General features: G+C 44.5%; 1 protein-coding gene across 5 annotated transcripts in view; it reads left to right on the top strand.

The window, feature by feature from the left end:
• The window catches only part of EIF4E2 (eukaryotic translation initiation factor 4E family member 2), a 29741-nt gene extending 12131 nt beyond the window's left edge, over positions 1-17610 (top strand). The window contains exons 4-8 of one of the 5 annotated variants that reach the window (XM_046018900.1): positions 1740-1844; positions 3457-3609; positions 3708-3844; positions 10594-10671; positions 16427-17610. In XM_046018900.1, the coding sequence (XP_045874856.1) occupies positions 1740-1844; positions 3457-3609; positions 3708-3844; positions 10594-10639 (441 nt within the window). In that variant the 3' untranslated portion in view covers positions 10640-10671; positions 16427-17610. The other 4 variants (XM_046018903.1, XM_046018901.1, XM_046018899.1 and 1 more) reach the window with 4 other exon arrangements.
• Positions 17611-17976: the final 366 nt, after the last annotated feature.

The raw sequence follows: 17976 nt of genomic DNA on the forward strand, positions 1-17976 counted from the left end.
ATGGTATTGAAGAGACCAGACGGCTAAATCCTCAGTTGGGGAATTGGGGGTGCTGGTATACTTTCTCCCTAACCACCTCCAATTCCTAATTCACAGTGAGCTGCAAGTTCTAGTGGGTGTATGTTGATTCTTCCTACTGTGTCAGAGTGGAAAAAGATGATTGCTCATTTAATACATATGGCCACTTAACACTCCCTAGTTGCTATATACAATTAAACATAGCAGTTGTCGAGATGAGACACTGCTTCAAAATCCTATGAATGACATTTGTTCCTGACTTCTTTATAACATGAGACAGTTCCCATGTTCCTGTTCTCTAGAGGAACAGCCGCTTCATAAAGTATAAGGTCTCCTTCTCCTTAGTTACTGTCCACATTTAGAAGTATGACCTGAATCTCATCTCCTCAGTGCCCTGTTTTCAGCTACACATTGTGATGTCTTGGCTGGGTGTTTGTTCAGAGCCTCCTCATTGCTGTATTGGCGAATACCAACTGTCTTCACACTGTTCCACGTTTTTTCTTTCTTCCTAAAGTGTGCCTCTTCACTGGCCAGTACTTCGTGGGGCCAGTACCTGTGAGTTACAAAGGACTAGGGAAGTAAGGTCTCCTTATCATGGCACTACTGAAAGAAACAGGAATAGCTTGATGAGTAGATAAATAAGCGTGCATCTGATAGAGAAATATGTCTGATAAGGCATGCATCTGATAAGAAATATGTCCAGTTTTCTAACAGGATTATGAAGGAGGGGCAAGGAGAAACATAAATTTTCTAGTTCAGAAGAGGAACTTAAACCCCAAATATGAGAGGCCGAGTTCTGTTTGGTTTGGGTCATCCTGGCCTTATCAAGGGCACCGTGGGTTAGAGGAGTGCATGTGGTTGATTCCATCACTTATGCTCAATAACCAAACAGAACTAAATGTATTCATTGCAGTTTGTGCTGTATCTGCCAGTAAACAGTCTGCGATTGAGAAGCGATCAGACTTCATGGGGATGTGACTATAGCATGATGACTATAGTTAATAATACTGTATTTTTTACAAAGTGATTTGGTTCTAAAAAATTACATGTATGTGGCACTTAATATATCCTCAAGACTAAAAGGATTCCACTGTGTTGGGATGCCTGGCTGGCTCAGTTGGTAGAGGGGCACTCTTTTTTTTTTTTTTTAAAGGTTTCATTTACTCACTTGACAGAGTACAAGCAGGGGAAGCAGCAGAGGGAGAGAGAGAAGCAGGCCTCAGGCTGAGCAGGGAGCCGGATACAGGGCTGGATCCCAGGACCTTGAGATCATGACCTGAGCCGAAGGCAGACACTTAACTGACTGAGCCACCTAGGCGCCCCGAGTATGAGACTCTCAATCTCAGGGTCATGAGTTCAAGCCCCATGTTGGGCATAGAGCCTACTTAAGAAAAAAATAAACTGGAAGGATTTCACTGTGTAAAACAGGGTCCTCTTATAGCATGCAATGATTATCCTGGGGCTTCCATAAATAGGGTTCTTGGCTGAGGCAGGCATTTTCCACCTAAAGAGTTTATCTTATATCAATAGTATTATATTTCTGTACTTCCCATATAACATGCCTGCCTTCCCACATGCTTCACCAAAGGAAAATGTGTCCTCCAAAACATCGAGTCTGTAGCAGAGTGTCTTCCATGTTTATGTTCTTCTCTTAAATCTCATACTCATTCAAAGAAAAAGGAAGGATACACCTTTTGTGCTCTGGGGCCTTTTCTCTACAGGTGGAGCAGTTCTGGAGGTTTTATAGCCACATGGTACGTCCCGGGGACCTGACAGGCCACAGTGACTTCCATCTCTTCAAAGAAGGAATTAAGCCCATGTGGGAGGTAAGCCCTGAGTGTTTGCGGGGTTTTTTTTTTTTTTTTTAGCCCTGCTAAAGTTAAAAGTATTTAAAGTTTTCTCTCAAAGCTGCAACACTATTTGGTACCTCTGGGAAAGGACACTGATGTCATTGCTTGTCTGTATGTTTACAAAGAATTTTTTATCACTAAAGTGGTACTATAACAACATTAAAGGACTTTTTTTTTTTAAATTATCCTTATTCCCATTAAACTGGTTGTGTGTGTGTGAGAGAGATACTACTGCAGTGTATATGTGATTAAAGTGGGTAAAAAAGGGACGCCTGGGTGGCTCAGTTGGTTAAGCAGCGGCCTTCGGCTCAGGTCATGATCCCAGTGTCCTGGGATCGAGTCCCATATTGGGCTCCTTGCTCGGCAGGGAGCCTGCTTTGCCCTCTGACTCTGCCTGCTACTCCTTCTGCCTGTGCTCACTCTCTCTCTCTCTCTCTCTAATAAATAAATAAATAAAATCTTTAAAAAAAAAAAATTAAAAAAAAAGTGGGTAAAAAGTGATCTGGAGTAGCTGGCAGTAGCTGGAGGCCCAGAGCTGAGCTCTGTGATCTCTTTGCTGTAATCCATCTTCTGTTCTGATGCCAGGGCATTTTTTTAGAAGACAAATGTGAACATACATACACACCCAACTGTAGGCCCTACGCAACTTTGCATTGCTCACATTATCTTGCGCTCACTAACCCTCCAGGCCTCATCTCCCAGCATGCCCAGGCCTTCACTTTGGAACAGCTAGCCTTCTTCTTTGCATATCTGCCTGACACACAGCCCCAGTTTGTATACAGACATGTTTTTCTCGATGCCTGCAGACCTTTACCTGTTTTACCTAACTGTACGTCCCTCAAGACCCAGGTTAAATGTTTCCACTTCTTGAGTGTTTCTGTCTTGTTCTTCTTTAACTTAACATATCTCTGTTACAGCAACACTTGTCAGACTGTACTGCTGAGATTAATTTTCTTGGCTTTCTCCTCCACTAGACTAGATCTGGTAGAGACTGTGGCTTTACGTCTGTGTGCTTGAGACTTAGTGACACTTGGTAAACTTCTAGTGAATGAAGCGCGAGGAATGATGTATGTTTGAAATCTGACATCATTTTACTTTGATTCCAAAGTAGCTTGAGAAAAAGGATTTTTTTTTTTTTTTTAAGATTTTATTTATTTATTTGTCAGAGAGAGCAAGAGAGCAAGCACAGGCAGACAGAGTGGCAGGCAGAGGCAGAGGGAGAAGCAGGGTCCCTGCCAAGCAAGGAGCCTGATGTGGGACTTGATCCCAGGACGCTGGGATCATGACCTGAGCCAAAGGCAGCCGCTTAACCAACTGAGCCATCCAGGCGTCCCAGAGGATTATTTTTAAAGGGTCGGTTTAGCCATTCATTGTTGTGGCTTATACCAAGGAGTCCCACTTTGCTTTTCTTTTTTTCCCATTTTTTGTCTCCTTGGTCCTACCACCGTTTTTCCTATAAAGTTGAATAACTGAAAAGTGACAAGACGTCTTAAGTGTTCAAGGGATCCTTGCCTTTTTTCCTGCCGCATACAAAAGTAAAAGACCGGCAAAACCACACTTTAACTTTAATGCTTTCTCTCTTATACAGGATGACGCAAATAAAAATGGTGGCAAGTGGATTATTCGGCTGCGGAAGGGCTTGGCGTCCCGTTGCTGGGAGAATCTTATCCTGGCCATGTTGGGGGAACAGTTCATGGTTGGGGAGGAGATCTGTGGGGCTGTGGTCTCTGTCCGGTTTCAGGTAAGCCACCCCATGGGCAAGTTTTGGTTTCTTGTGTTGCCTTTGCTTTCCTCACTGCCTCTGGTTTGCTTTGACAACTCCTTCTGTTCCTCCTGTAGGAGGACATTATTTCAATATGGAATAAGACTGCCAGTGACCAAGCAACCACAGCCCGAATCCGGGATACACTTCGGCGAGTGCTTAATCTACCTCCCAACACCATTATGGAGTACAAAACCCACACCGACAGCATCAAGTATGTTTTGGGGGTGCTTGGGGGGTATGTCCCTAAGCTTAGGAGAAGTAGGTCCTTAGTTGGGCCCAGAGGAATACAGTCAAACAGGAGCCAGACGTATGGAGAAGGGACAGACCAGTCTTCCCCTCTAGTGCTTTTGGCCACTCGTAGCAGTTCTTTGCTGGTGAGGCTCCCTGCCCACCTACACTGTGTGGCACTTTGTATCAGAGAGAGCCCTTCTGCACAGTCCCAGTTGCGCTGCCTGGGCTTGCTTTATTTACACAGGCTGTTGTGTCTTTCATTCACTAACCACTATCTTAAAATGAAAGACAAAGTGCTCTTCGTTTTCTTGCTGTTTTTTAAGATAATTTTACTGAACGGTCAAGTCCTCCTCCCTGTCCACCCCTCACCCCACTTTTGCATGTCTTTTTAACCTTTAGCATCAGTCTGTTTTCTTTGTCCTGGGAAGTTGACTTCTCAATGGGAATGAAGACTCCCACTTTCTTGTGTCTGTAGAGCTGAACTTGTAGAGGAAGGAGAATAGTGTGGTTGTGAGAGCAGAATCTAAGGGGGAAGCATGAATGCCAAAGGGGGGAAGTAAGCTTTGTGATCTACCTAGGACTACCTAGAGTTGGATGTCCACAAATGAGAATCACTGGTTGGGGTTGCTCCTTCAGTGATCAAAGCCATAAGTAAATTGAGATTACTATGAAGAAGTTGTGGGGAGTAGCTGTCAGGTTTTCTCAAAACTGGAGGGAGAGCGAGCCAACTAGGAGTCGGAACTTTTAGGTTTAACTCTCTCCTTTGACTCCAGTATCAATATGTGCCTTTGGCAAGTCTCTGCCACTCTGCTTCAGTCTCCCCATCTGTAAAATGGGGGATAATAATACTTTACCTAACAGGGTTGTTGTGAGGCTGATTTAATCTTTGTAATTGAAGGTCCTCAGGTGGAAAATGCTCTTATAGGATGAAGTATTATTACTGCTATCATCGTCATCATTAGTAATAATATCATCATCATGTTATTCTTATTAGAGACTAGTAATGAGCCCAGTGATGCTGTTCAGCAGGGAAACTTTGGGAATCTTTTTCCCATGCATTCACAGAGAATGTTGTGGGTGGAGTTGGCTTAAACCAGCTAAGTGCCAGTTTGTTACTGGGAACACTGCCGCAGGAGTTGGTCCGTAATCATATGGCTGGCTGTGACTCACCGGGAGCCACCAGCAGTTTATTAGCCAGCCATGGCCCCGGTTGCTTGCCGTAGCAGTTCTGAGTTAGCCTTGTTTTTCTCTAGGCAGATTTTCCCATTCTTCGTTCTGGGAGAGAATAGTTTCTACCCTCCAGCCAGACACAGTCCAAGCTGCAGGGATCCATACCACTTTTTCTAGGACTCTTATGTTCAAGGTTCCCAAATGCCCTCCATCCCCCATTCCCCTCAAAAGCAAGCTTTCACCTGGATAGGAAAGGGAAAGAAGGTATTTTGCAACTCTGCCCTCTCCACTATTCTCCCTCTCTAATACCCTGAGGCGGTTCTTCCTGACTTTTGTAGAAACAGGTGAACAAGTCCTTACAGAGTCTAGGAGAGCCTGTGGGCTTTGCCTTAGTCTGCTTCTCGCTGCTTTATCAAGAGATCTGCCTAGCACTCCAGCCCTGCAGCTACAGGGACCAGAAACCCTCCTTGAGTCCCAGATGCTTCTTTCCCTCGCGTCTCCCTCTCTTTCCTCTCCCAATGTGCCCACCTTTTGCACTTCCACTAGAATGCCAGGCAGGCTGGGCCCCCAAAGGCTCCTTTTTCAAAACCTCTGGAAGCCGCGGTTGAATGTGCCATGACCCTCTCCCTCTCTGGATGGCACCATCATTGAAGCTGGCATCACCGGAGTCTCTTGTTCTGTTGGCGTGCTACCTGGAAGATCCTTCTGTCCTGGACAAGAGGAATTGGAAGAGCATTTTATGTTTTAAGAACAGGCTGACACGCAGCAGCTACAACTACAGCTGAGATCACTTAATAAATGGTGCTAAACTAGCTTGTCTCATGCTCTCGCTCTTTATGGTGCATCAAAGAAGTGGCCTTTCGGACTGACTGTCACCATATTAAGGAATGGCACAGACTTCTCCGTGGAGGGCCATCTGGGGAATGCAGCCTCATTTCCATAAGCCCATTGTAGTGTCACATGGTATTTTGTTCCAGTTCTGCTGAGGTCTGACATAATGAGGTGACATCTCGCTCTCAAAATGAGACCCCATTTTCTGGTACTTGAATTGTAGCTCCCATCTGGTCACGGTGATAACTAGACCAGAGTGATTTCTGATTAGAATTCAGCTTGAAAGTTTGTTAGGGTTGGAAAGGGGGATCCTTCGCCTTTGCTTCGCTGACTTTGTTTGCCTTTACTTCAAAGAACTCTCTTGCTTGGAGGTGAAGCCCTGCTTTTTTGTCTGTGTGTGGCTGTGTGTATGTAGTTTCCTCGCTTTGTGTTAACAGGGTTTTCTCACTGTGCCAGAGCTGCCCAGGCCACAAGCTCTCTGCCAGCCTTCTCCCTTCTGTTTTCCATTTAGAGCCAAATCCTTTTCCTCTTTGAGCTAGTCCAGCTTGCGAGGTTTCAGGGTTCTAGCTCTTCCCTCTCTCCCAGTCCCCAGGGTTGTGCATCAGGATCTGGGGTGGGGAAATGTCTTCGTCCTGTAAGGTTTGCTCCGTAGGGTATCGGACTGTAGTGCACATCAGTCCCTCAGATGCTTTGTGGCTTGGCTTGTACGCACTACAGCACAGCCTTCAGGCCCCGACCTGCATGTAGGATTTCAGCAGGTCTCGTTACTTTAAGGTTTCTTAGGAGCTCCTACCCAAACCAGAAGTAAACCATTTTTGCAGAACTCTAGGTCAGGTCGCCTGATGGTATCTTGAAGGTGGCTGTGGATGTGATGTGGAGTTTTCCAAAGTGGCTCTTCCATTTTGGCAGCAGCACCCTGCATGCACTTCTCCCGTCCTGATTGACGACCAGGCTGCACATGGCCCGGGATCTCACAGAACACACAACAGGACTAGCACTGAACATTCTGGAGGTGTTTGTGTGATTGTTTCTCTATTTATCACCTATCCAGAATTGGTTGAAATACCTGGAAAATGGGAGACTTGTTGGCATATGGAAATGCCTGTTCTCTATGTTTTCAGCATTTGTCAAAGAATTACCTTGTATGGCCTTTTCCCTCTTGCCTTCCAATATTATGTTACATGTATTGACCTTGATTGCCACTATATAACTAGTCCAGGAGATGAGCTTGATGTCACCATCCAGACTAAGAGTTGATCGGAAAGCACCAAACCCATGCGGAGGCCCCTGTGATCATTGCCAAATGTCAACAGAAATCAGAGCTGTTCTGCTTTGTTCTAGTCCTTGTGGCTCTCCCGCTGGAGATTGATTAAGCCCAAGAGCAGCACCAAGTACTTGAGAACTTGGGGAAGTGAAGGAAGAAGGAGCAGTTCTCCCCCAAGTTCTCTGGAGAGTAGGGCTGCTGGAAATAGTGAGGGGGCATTTTTCTAGGAATGGCTTCAATTTCTTAGTCACATTTCTCCACCTCACTGTATCAGTCCAGTTTTCAATGTCCTTTTTCAACTGTTTGGTATTTCCAGCCTTTCCCTAATCATGCTGCTTGTGGCCTCTTCCTGCTATACTCCTAGGTGGGCTGAGGCCAGCACTGCTGCCTGGTGAGCTGCTTCACTGTAGAGGGGATGCCTGCCTGCTGCCTCCTACTGTTCATTGCCAATAGTTCTGGCCCCTGAGGGTGAGCAGGTCCCATTGAGAAATGGGAAACCTGTTCAGTTGAGTGTTAGCTCAGGTGCATGGCTTCTCTTAATGAGACCAGTCGTAGTTGAGATTGAGTTGAGATGGAAACATCGAGTAACTATCCTCTTTTGAGGAGAAATCTCATAATGCAGCCAGACCCGCAAACACCAGGCCATCATCAGGATAAAACTTGGCACAGAGCTACATAAAGCACCAGTATCTTTTGTGAGGAAATTCCTCTTTGGAGTAGTCCCATTGAGTTCCTTTGTGCATCTGGCCTGGAATGGAAAAGGGGAAGGCAGGGCCAGCTTCACTCAGTAGGCCACAGCACTGGGGAGTCTGATCAGACCCCTCTGCACAGGAAGTTGAGGGTAGATGACTTCTCTTTATTACTTTATTCTAGAAGAGAGTTGGGTCAAACATGGAGACTTTGCTGTACCACATCTAGATTTCACCATATTTGAACATTGAACTTTGTAGGCAAGAACCAGCCATCCCTTCTCCTATCTTGTCTAAATCAGAGTCATAGCTTGCTGGCACTGAGTCACACTGGCAGAATTGCTGGCCTGGCTTTGCGTTTATGAAATGTTCCCCGATACTGATGTTCAAAGCAAAGAAAGCCCAAACTAGCAGGAGGCTGAGCTTGTCCATGAGGATCAGGTGCCAGCCAAGTGCAAGGCTGTGACCCAGACTTTCGGCAGGGTGGGAGAGAAAATATGGTTATACAGGAAGTGAGATCTCTGCTGTCAGAGTTTATTTCCTGGTAAGTGAGCTGGGACAAGAGTGGTCTCTAAAGGACTCTTTGTCACTCTGTCATTTGAATCTGTTCAGAATTCCCTGTAGGCTCTGTTAACCTCAGGGCAAAATAAATTTATTTATTTATTTATAAGAAACTCCATTCATATGACACTTTTAACATTTAACTTGTTCTTTTTTTACCTTTAAAAGAAGCAAGTTTTAATATTACCTAAAATGCCTGAGATGCCAGATGGAGAATAGCTAGAAAATTTGCACCTAGCTCTAGGTGGTTGACTTGCCTCTTAGCCAAGCATTGGCCTACAAGAGTAGGAGTGATTGTTCCAATGACTGTGACCAACTGTTTGATTTCCACTGAATCCATGTGAGGAAATCTTTGTACCCAGATTCTTCATGTTGAGGTTTAGCATCTGAAGAAGATCCTTCTGAAGAAAATGGGAGGGCAGTTTCATACTGGAATGGATTAGAGGGGAACTCTGAAATCTGTATTTCAGCAGGTTCTTGACACAGAGAACAGCTCTGTTTGGACTAGTGTAGGCCTTTCTGGAAACAAAAGGATAAATGAGATGAAACTTCAGCACAACTATGTAGTTTCTTGTTGACACCTAAATTGCTCAAAATAGAATTGAAATCTCACTGTTAGAAGGAGAGAGGGGTTTCCTAGGCCGCTGCCCAAGCATCGGACTTGCTTTGCCCTTACCTTCTTTTGGAATGGAGAATGAAACAGCCTTCTGATGTCACTCATGGACTCAGGAAGTTCACCGCGTCACCGCCTCTCCAGAAAGGACTGTGGAACAGATGTCTTGCTGTGGACATTGAGTTTGTGAATTGACAAAACCTGGCACACTTGCTTGGCGGTCTTAGATTTTTCTTCAATTCAGTTAGCGTGTATGAATAGCTTTGATAATACTCTCTGGAGAAACCAACCACAGGGTAGTTCATTAACTTATAATTGCTGCTGCTGTTCAAAAGAGCGAAAAACTAATGAAACTGGTATAAATATGACCTGAAAGAAGGACTTTGTCATACCAGGTCTCTGTATTTAATCCCTCCCTATTAAAAAGAAAAAAAAAAAAAAAGAAAAGAAAAGCTACCCATAGAAGGCCTAGTAATGAAGTATATTCATTCTTTGACCGTAATATTAAATTTGCAGTGAGTGACATAATATGTTGTCACCCTAGGTATTTTCATCCCTTTAAACTGAGAATGGAATAATTGCCACTAAGGGACTTCCTATTTAGAAATGTGAAATTACCCATTATATATATATTTGTATATATACAAATTTATTTATTTATTTATTTCCCAGGGAACATACCAGGCACTTTCTCCCTAATGGGGCTTAAAAGTAGCTAGGGCAAAAAGGTAGGACATCAGCTCCTCTGAGGAAACTCGAGGTGGTTTAGGGCTTAAGGATACATGGGAGATTTTATTTTCTCCTGTTTTTTTGGCCAGGGTCACCAAGGGCTTGTTCTTTGTGGATCAGCACCCAGAAAGACTATGTATCCCTCGGTCACATTTCTTATCCCTTATTAACCCCAATTACTAAATTGATTTAATCGGCATGAAAGTTACGAGGAGCATTGATCCCTAGAACATTGAACTGTGACCTACACAGTTTAAGTTTAAGTAATAGTTATATGGGTATTTCCAGAAACAGATGGAACCCGATACAAATTTGGGGTGTGAGTTGAGAGGGGTCAGAAGGTTGGAAATGTGAAAGCAGAGAAAGTGCTGTAGTTGCCTCATTGCATCTCTAGACGTCATGATGCTGTTGGGTACCTGCCCTGAACCCCAGGGTGAGACCTCATGAAGAAAAATGGTTTCTGCCACCTGTCCTCATGCCCTCAAAGCAGAAAGCACAGCTGCCCTTTGCCCCGGTGATGAGCGGTGTCTCCAGGGATGGTCGAGCTTAGCTCTGACCTCAGTGGCCCCCTGGTAGACTTGCAGCAACGGGTAGAAGGACTGTGGCAAATGCTTTAGGAATAGTGAGGGCCAGACTTCGCCAGTGGAGCAAGCTGGGAGTAGTGCCAACTGCCCCTGAGAGGAGCTGGCCACCACTGCTCACGTGAGTGGAAAGTCTAGGTGGGAAGCCTTACCACTGGGCGTCCAGTACTGGTGGGTTCCACACGATCTGGAGGTATCTACAGTGGGATGTGGGGTTATCGTATCTGTGCTCTTTGTTAAAAAGCCCTTGACCTGAATGTGCTATTGTGTTTTTTGTCTCTGGTTTGCCAGGGCCTGGGAGGAGTTTCATGGCCTGGTGAACAGCAGCGGCCGCTGATCGGACGCTCCCCTCTGTCTCTCACACTCAGGGTAGGGCCTTGTCTATCTTCTGTGTAACCTTGTGACATACCTCTCAGCCATAGGCCCCTCTCTCCCAGGGCTTGCCCTCTCCCCATTTACTGCCAGTCTTGCTTCTGCCAACATGGAGCCTGCTCCAACCTCTCATCTTTGACTGACTGTCACAGTCTCACAGAAAAGTACTGAGTCCAAGACCATGGAATCATCCTCACTGGGTCACCTGTCTCCTGGTGAACCTCTGCTAAGATTGTTTAACTTACTATACCCTTTTTCTCATTTGGAAAAGTGAGGTCCCACTGTCTAAAATGTCTCCAATCTCTTCCAGTACCATTCATGATTATAAATGTGCCACAGACCCTGTCTTTTGCCCAGACATGGCCATTTTTAAGCCATCTGGCAGTGTCCTGTGACTAGCAGGGCAGTTCCATAGACTCCAGTGTGAGTTAGGGGAGAGGAGCACCCAGAAAGACTATGTACCCCTATGTTTATGTTTAGACTATATTTACTGGTGGTGTTTGTCACTTGTGAGCAGTGATAGATCCCAAGGGTTTCACAAGGAGAGTTAGCTGAGGTAGATGCCAGGTATGGTATCACTAGCCGGTCACATGCTTACTGGCGGGGAGAGGCCCTGGGACATTGAAGGTGGGGTCAACTGACACGTTCACTTTAAGAACATTTGTATTTCAATTAAGAGAGTGCCAAGTCTATGTCTGTCTCTTTAGCAGAGGAAACTGGGTCAGTTTATTCTGAATGAGAGGATAGTATTTGCATGTGCCCGCCCTGAGAGCATATTCCTGGACATTAACTGTCCCACCATCCCTGTGAGAGAGAGGATTGCTAAAATTGGACCAGAACATGCCAGCTGTAGTAGCTGCTTCAGAACTACCCCTTCCTAGGAAGGACATGAGGCAGTTTCAAGAGAAGGAGACCTGCATGCCTCTGATGAGCAGGAAGAGAGGACAACACTGAGGGACAGAAGCAGGTGGCCTGGGGTCTGAGGACTTTGTGGAGCTGGAATCATCTGCACTTTAGCCATCCTGACATGCCTGCATGCGTGGGTGATACCCCTCAGGTCTTTTTTAGTAGTTTAATTCCCTTACTATAAATTCAATTTGTAGATATTAGATTTTTTAAAAGTTACATTTTATTTTAAAAACTTCTCTGTAAAATATAGTCAACAGAATTCTGAAGTGGCTACTAGTTTATACATACCGCGAGGGGTGAAAAACATGCCTGGGCTGTAATGTTGGCTACACTGATTTGCAGGATGAAAAGTCAGATTTCCAGAGGCCTGGCACTATAATGGAATTAATAATGTTACCATGATTGATTATTTCTAGGATTTCTTCTTTTTCTTGGTTTTTAATATCCCTAAAATCAGGTTGCTTACTGTGTATATGATAAAAAAAAAATTTGACATAGTTTAATTGGCAGTGTTTACTTAGAGTACCTAAAACAATGGGCTTTTTAAAAATCAATAGCATCTTATATTCTATGAGGGGGGAAAGGCTTTCAAATGAAACTAGAATAGTCAGAATGGGAGAAAATTTAAAACTATTCCCTCCCCTTTGCTAACACTGACTCCCTCGGGAAAGATATCTTTGAATTGCCTCGGAATCACGTGTTTCATATCATTGTTGTTTTGCAGTCTTTTTGTTCTTTCTGTTGCCCCTGTATCTTTTTTATCCGGCAGATGAAGAAAGCACTTCATGAACACTTCATAATTTAGGTGTTCTTTTTTTTTTTTAAGCGGGCTCCACGCCCAACGTGGGTCTTGAATTCACCACCCTGAGATCAAGTCGGATGCTTTACTGCCTGAGCCAGTTAGGTGCCCCCTAGGTGTTCTCCTTGAAGCACAGCCTTGGGAGTCTGAGAGGACTATTAGTGTCTAAACGAGAAAAATCACCTCACTTCATTGTCCTAAAGACCCGAAAAGGACTCCATATTTCATTCCTATTGCCTCACCCCTGGAAGAGGTGCTCTGAGGCTGTGTACCTCCAGCTCATAGCTCCTCATTCTATCCACCTTTTCTTCTCCCCCTTCCAAGTAGACCATGATCTGGGGAGAAATAAAAACTGCTATGTAAGTAATTCTTTTTTAAAGTAATAATTCTTGAACCACAAATACTTCTCTTCAGTTTATCTGATATTTTATGCTATTACACATAACTGCTAATTCTAGAACTGTTTCACTTGATCTGCATTACAAATCAGTATTGCACTTTTAACCATGGCTTCAATAGATGTCCCGGTTAACTGCTGGGGGAGGATTTAGGGTTACTTATATGTCTGACCTGGCATGTACACAACAGTTGTTGTGTTGTTTGTGTTGTTGGGGAATGGAGTTGGCACTTAGTGGGAGATTAGAGATTGAAACTTGCCCAATTGAACCCAGGAAGGGTTTGCAGTCTTATTTAATATCTGCTGAGGAAGAGAGGAGGAAGCCAGAGCTGGCCTGTGGTGGACAGCTGACAGAGCATGTTCCTCTGAAGACCGTGTGCAGGCTGAATTGTAATATACCCCCAGATGGCTGGATCCCAGGTTGCCCTTGAGGCCCAGACCACTGTGCTGCCCCTGCTGGGCATGAGCACAGTGACAGCTTCCTACAAGAACAAAGAGGCATTCCTCTGAGGAGCCAGCCACCTTGCTTCTCTATTGTGTACCTCAGGAGCCAACTCTACCTCAGCTTATTCTTCCCAGAGCTGGAACTTGTCTTTTTCTCTAGAAGGATGAAAATGGTGATTATGTGGAGGCAGAGCAAATTGGAAACCTGTTTCAGAGTATTTGGGGAATAGATTTGCCCAGGATGCCTGGGAATGTGAAGTTGCAAGCCAGTTTGGTTAGGGCGGTGGTATTTCTGAGACCCCACTATCAGGACATAGAATCATCAAGTAGAGAAGGTCTTTCTGACTTCTCTAGCCTTGTGGGTCTTTTGGCTTCTGTGCCCCGATGTGTAAAAATCCTTGGGAATAAATTAAGATAGAGTGGAAAAATTGATGTCTGAAAAGCCCCTTTAAATCAGTACACTTGGCACAGTCCCCGTTGCTTATTTTACATAAATTCATGGGTGAGGATGTAAAAATGTTCTTATTTCCTTCTAAAAGATCTGTTGTATCATTTAAAACAACAACAGCAACAAAACCCTTCCTGGTCGTCCATGCAGCATCACAACATTGCTAGGTGGCTAGAGGGGCTAACTTTTAGGAACTCACTCTGGATTTTCTAAATTATGGTTTGCTTTTAAAAGAACAGAAGCCCATCTTTTATTAAAAAAAAAAAAAAAGTTAAAAGTTGCCTGTGACCTCTGCCACTTCCTGTCTTCCTCCTTCCTTTCTCTGTCTTCTAATCTCTCTGGCACTGTAGCCCTTGGGTGAGGGACGGAACCACGGATTAGTTCCCAGCTGGTCTGAGGTGAACACATTCGTCAGGCTAAATTTGGCAGCAAGCTGTTATCAGCCCACTTTTTTTTTAGAGGAGCTGGACCAGAGCCACCAGCTGCCACCAGCCTGTCATTGTCAGGAGGAGCCTGTCACCTGTTCTTGTTGCTCTTTGTTTTCTTTTATATCAAACTCTGGAGAAGCTCAGCTAGATTTTCCTGGCTCCTTACTCTTCTCCCCTTTTCCGCATTACAAATAAGCTTTAGACTGATTGTGCTTTCTTAGATTTTCTGACCCTGAAGAGATCTATGACAATAGAAGTACTTAGAATAAATAGTAACTATCTGGATAGGAAGATATTACAGAGATCTTCAGTTTACCTGCCACAGAGAGAATTTGTCTGTGGCCCAAGCCCAGCATAGTACAGGGACTCTTCCAAAAGATAACGGTGACCTGCTTACAGTGATGACTTGTCCGGAAAGTTCTTTCCTCTTCATCACTAAACAGATGAAAGGGCTTGCCTCCCCTCTCTCTTACTCCAAGATAAATCATTCTCCCGCAGTCAGAAAATCCTGTGATGCTACCGTCCCACACCCCGCCTTTCTATTTACTCGTTTTATTTCTCCCTGCTGATTGGCTTTTGTGAACCAGTTGCTCTGCGGGGATAGAGGTGGTATCAAAAGAGAAGAAAGGGAACAGAGCAAACCCTTCCTTCCTAATCACTTCTTTTGTTAATAGAACGCTTTTCTGACCCCAGGTCTCAGTGGTACATCATTCCCGAGGGGACTCAGAAGTCACATGTACACATCAGTTATGCCTGCTTTTCTGTTTTATAATCAGAACTTCCTTATTCATTCTTTGCTAGCTACTTGTGGCTCCTCAGTGGGATCTGTCCTTTTGAAAGGGCTTTTAAAAAGATGATCACCCCATTAAGTTTTTCTTTGTGTACAGTCTTTCCCTCCTTAGATGGAAATCATCAAAATGCTCAGTAGCTGTGGATAAATGAGCTACATGGTCATATATGGCCGTTATAAAAACACTAGTAGGCTGTTGAGAAAATAACAGTTTCTTCCCAGCCAGAGTTCACCTGCACCAGCTCTGTTTTCTCCTCTCAGTGTACTCGTGCGCAGTCATTCTCCTTGTGTAATAAGAGCTGTTCTTTACCGGCAGCATCTGTTACGCTAAGTGCAGGCCGCTCTTTGTCTGGACTGAGCATGTTCTTTCATATGTACACTGTACCAGTAGCCATATGCCCAATAAATCGTAGCAATTTTAAGATGGGTCCATTAAAACTGAGGCTTCTAGAACATTCCACTAAAACTAAAGGGAAATAATGACTCAAATATCAGATTAATGAGAAATTCTGTTCTGTTCTAGAATTTCACATACTTTAAAGTCTGAAGCTCTGGGCTAGAGCACCAGATGAGGTGACCTTTAACGCCCTTTCCAGCCCTAAGATTGTGGGATTCCGGTGGCATGTGAACTGCTGAGATGTTGGACTTCTAGTGGGGAACAGGAAAGGTTTCTAGGGGGTGGCCAAGCCTGTCCACATCCAATGGAAAGCAGCTAAGAGAACATGACTTACCATGGGTTATGTATACACATGCTTCTCTTTTAAGAATTATAGCTAAGTGTCTAAAGTCAAGGCTATGAGTATTTCACCTTGTGGAATATCCTTTTATAAGGAACTGTAAGTTTTACACAGAGTTTTTTGGTTGCTAGGTAGGTTGATTTTTTTGAATACGTAATACAGTCACATCATTTGATTTTTTTTTAAGTATGTGTGCATATGCGTTTGAGAGAAAAAAAGGGGTTTCCTCCCCACTCTGACTGCATCTGCTCAGTTTCTGCTGTAATCCCCCTCCCTCCACTGCCCCACATAACCATTGTTGTTGGTTTCTTGTGTAGCCTTATAGACTTTATGTCCATACGAACAATATGAACTGTGACCTTATTTCCCCAACCCCCACTTACACAAAAGGTGGTGTACTATGTGCATACACTATTCCATACCGTCTCAGTTTCTCTTAGAGAGTTTCCCATATTAGTAGTGAGCTTTCTTGGCTTGTTTTTTAAAGCTGCACAAGTGTCTCAGTGAAGGAATGTGCCATAATATTCATATTTAACTAGTGCCCTTTTGCTAAGTATTTGGGTTGTTTCTAATCTTTGGATGTTGAAAATAGTCAAGTTGAAGTGTTTGAAGGGACTTGGGAGGTGGTTTGCTATGTTGACATTAGATTAGTAAGGAAGGGAAGTTCTCGGGGTGTGTCATGAGAGCCCTAGAGCTGCCGAGTTCAGGTCTCCACCCCTTCCCCTACCCCATGTGTGTGTTGTTGCCTATTGAAGATCTGTGTATTGAATGCTTTGTTTTCTCCCATTTTTTTCTTTCAGGGACAATTCAAGCTTTCGAAATACAAAAATCACATTGTGAAAGTACACAAGCTGGCAATAATCCTTTTCTGTATGTGTGTGTTTGTCCAAAATGGATGGGAGGTCTCCAGCTGGTCCTTCCATCTGCTCACTGAAGGGACGTCCCTGAGCCGTGCGCTCCCCTTTTGCACTCATTCCTGGAGGACGGATTCCGCTAGACACCCTCCAGCATCGCTGACTTTATAAAGCGGAAAAACAGAAAACGTGACTTTGTAATAGACAAACTTTTTTTTAAATGGGGTTCTGTGGGGGGGGAGTTCGGCCTTTCGTTTTGCTGTGTGCTGTCCAGATGCCTCTTGGGTATTCTGTGTTGTGCTCTCCTTTGCTGTACGAAGGGCATCGTGACCACGTGTACAAGCCAGAGCTGTCGACTGAGAGTTATCAGTATTATGAATGTCTGTGCATCCAGGAATAGCTTTTTGTTGGAGGGTCCCGGAATAGCTATAAATGCTCTCTTCTAGCTCTGCCATTAAATTATTGGGACATTTTGTTTATTTCTCTCCCCTCTTCCCCCAAGCCCACCATTTTCTGAAAATGTGTTACTAATTTTGTGTAGTCTCCTGCCTTATGCCCTCCAGTCCTCCCTCCTATGGGACTCTTTCTTCTTAGGCACTGCTGCACTTAGAATTTCAATCCAGTGAGCCACACTGGTTTCACTGAGGCGGCTCAGAAGGTATGCCTTGGTAAGTTAAACTGGAGCAGAATCCAGTGTGCTTAGGAGCTAGGTTATAATAGCGGTTCCAAGTGCAGGATTTGGAGCTGAGGGCAGTATCTGAAACCAGAGGAGCAGGGGCTGTGTGTCCCGCCTGTTGCTGGTGGGTTTTTGCGTGATCCTCATTGAGGAAGGGAAGCAAAAGCTTGGTTGTCACCCAGTGTTAACACTTAATGTGGTGAATTCTATGATCCTGAAACTGGGGCATCTGACGAAAAGGTGACTGTGATGGGTGGCTTTCTTTGCATGGCTGTGCCTGTCTGAGGAAACCTGCTTTCAGTCCTTACCACCTGGTAGATGCGCTAATGTGTGCTGTTCCACGATACCTGGAGAGAAACCTCTTGTGGGCCACGGCAAACATGCTTTAGAAATGAGCGATCATGCATCAGAGAAGCCGGGTCACCTGACTCCATAAGGACTGAAGTCAGAGAGGTCAAAAGAGCACCTAGGATTGAAATAAGTACTGAGTACGAGTCCTACAGCAACCTCCAAGGAGCACTGTCTTACTTGGCTCTTGTGAGCAGAGATCGCAGTACCTTAAATTAAGGCCTCTCCTAAAACCTTTCCTTGAAGGCCAGGCCCTTGGCCACCTGGTCTCAGAGAAATCCTATGAGAGTAACAGGCATTTCTTTATTGTATTTATATTACTCTCTTCCTACTTTCCAACTCCTGAACACCTTCTAATTACCACTTTCTTGGGATGCTTTTTCCCCGAAAGAACAGGAGTCCAGGAGCCAAAAGGAGGTGCTTCATTACAGGTGAAGTTAGATCGGAGAAGAAGATCTAGCAGTGATTTAAA

Source organism: Meles meles, chromosome 9 (genome assembly GCF_922984935.1).
Source record: "Meles meles chromosome 9, mMelMel3.1 paternal haplotype, whole genome shotgun sequence".
In the NCBI taxonomy this organism is placed as follows: domain Eukaryota; kingdom Metazoa; phylum Chordata; class Mammalia; order Carnivora; family Mustelidae; genus Meles; species Meles meles.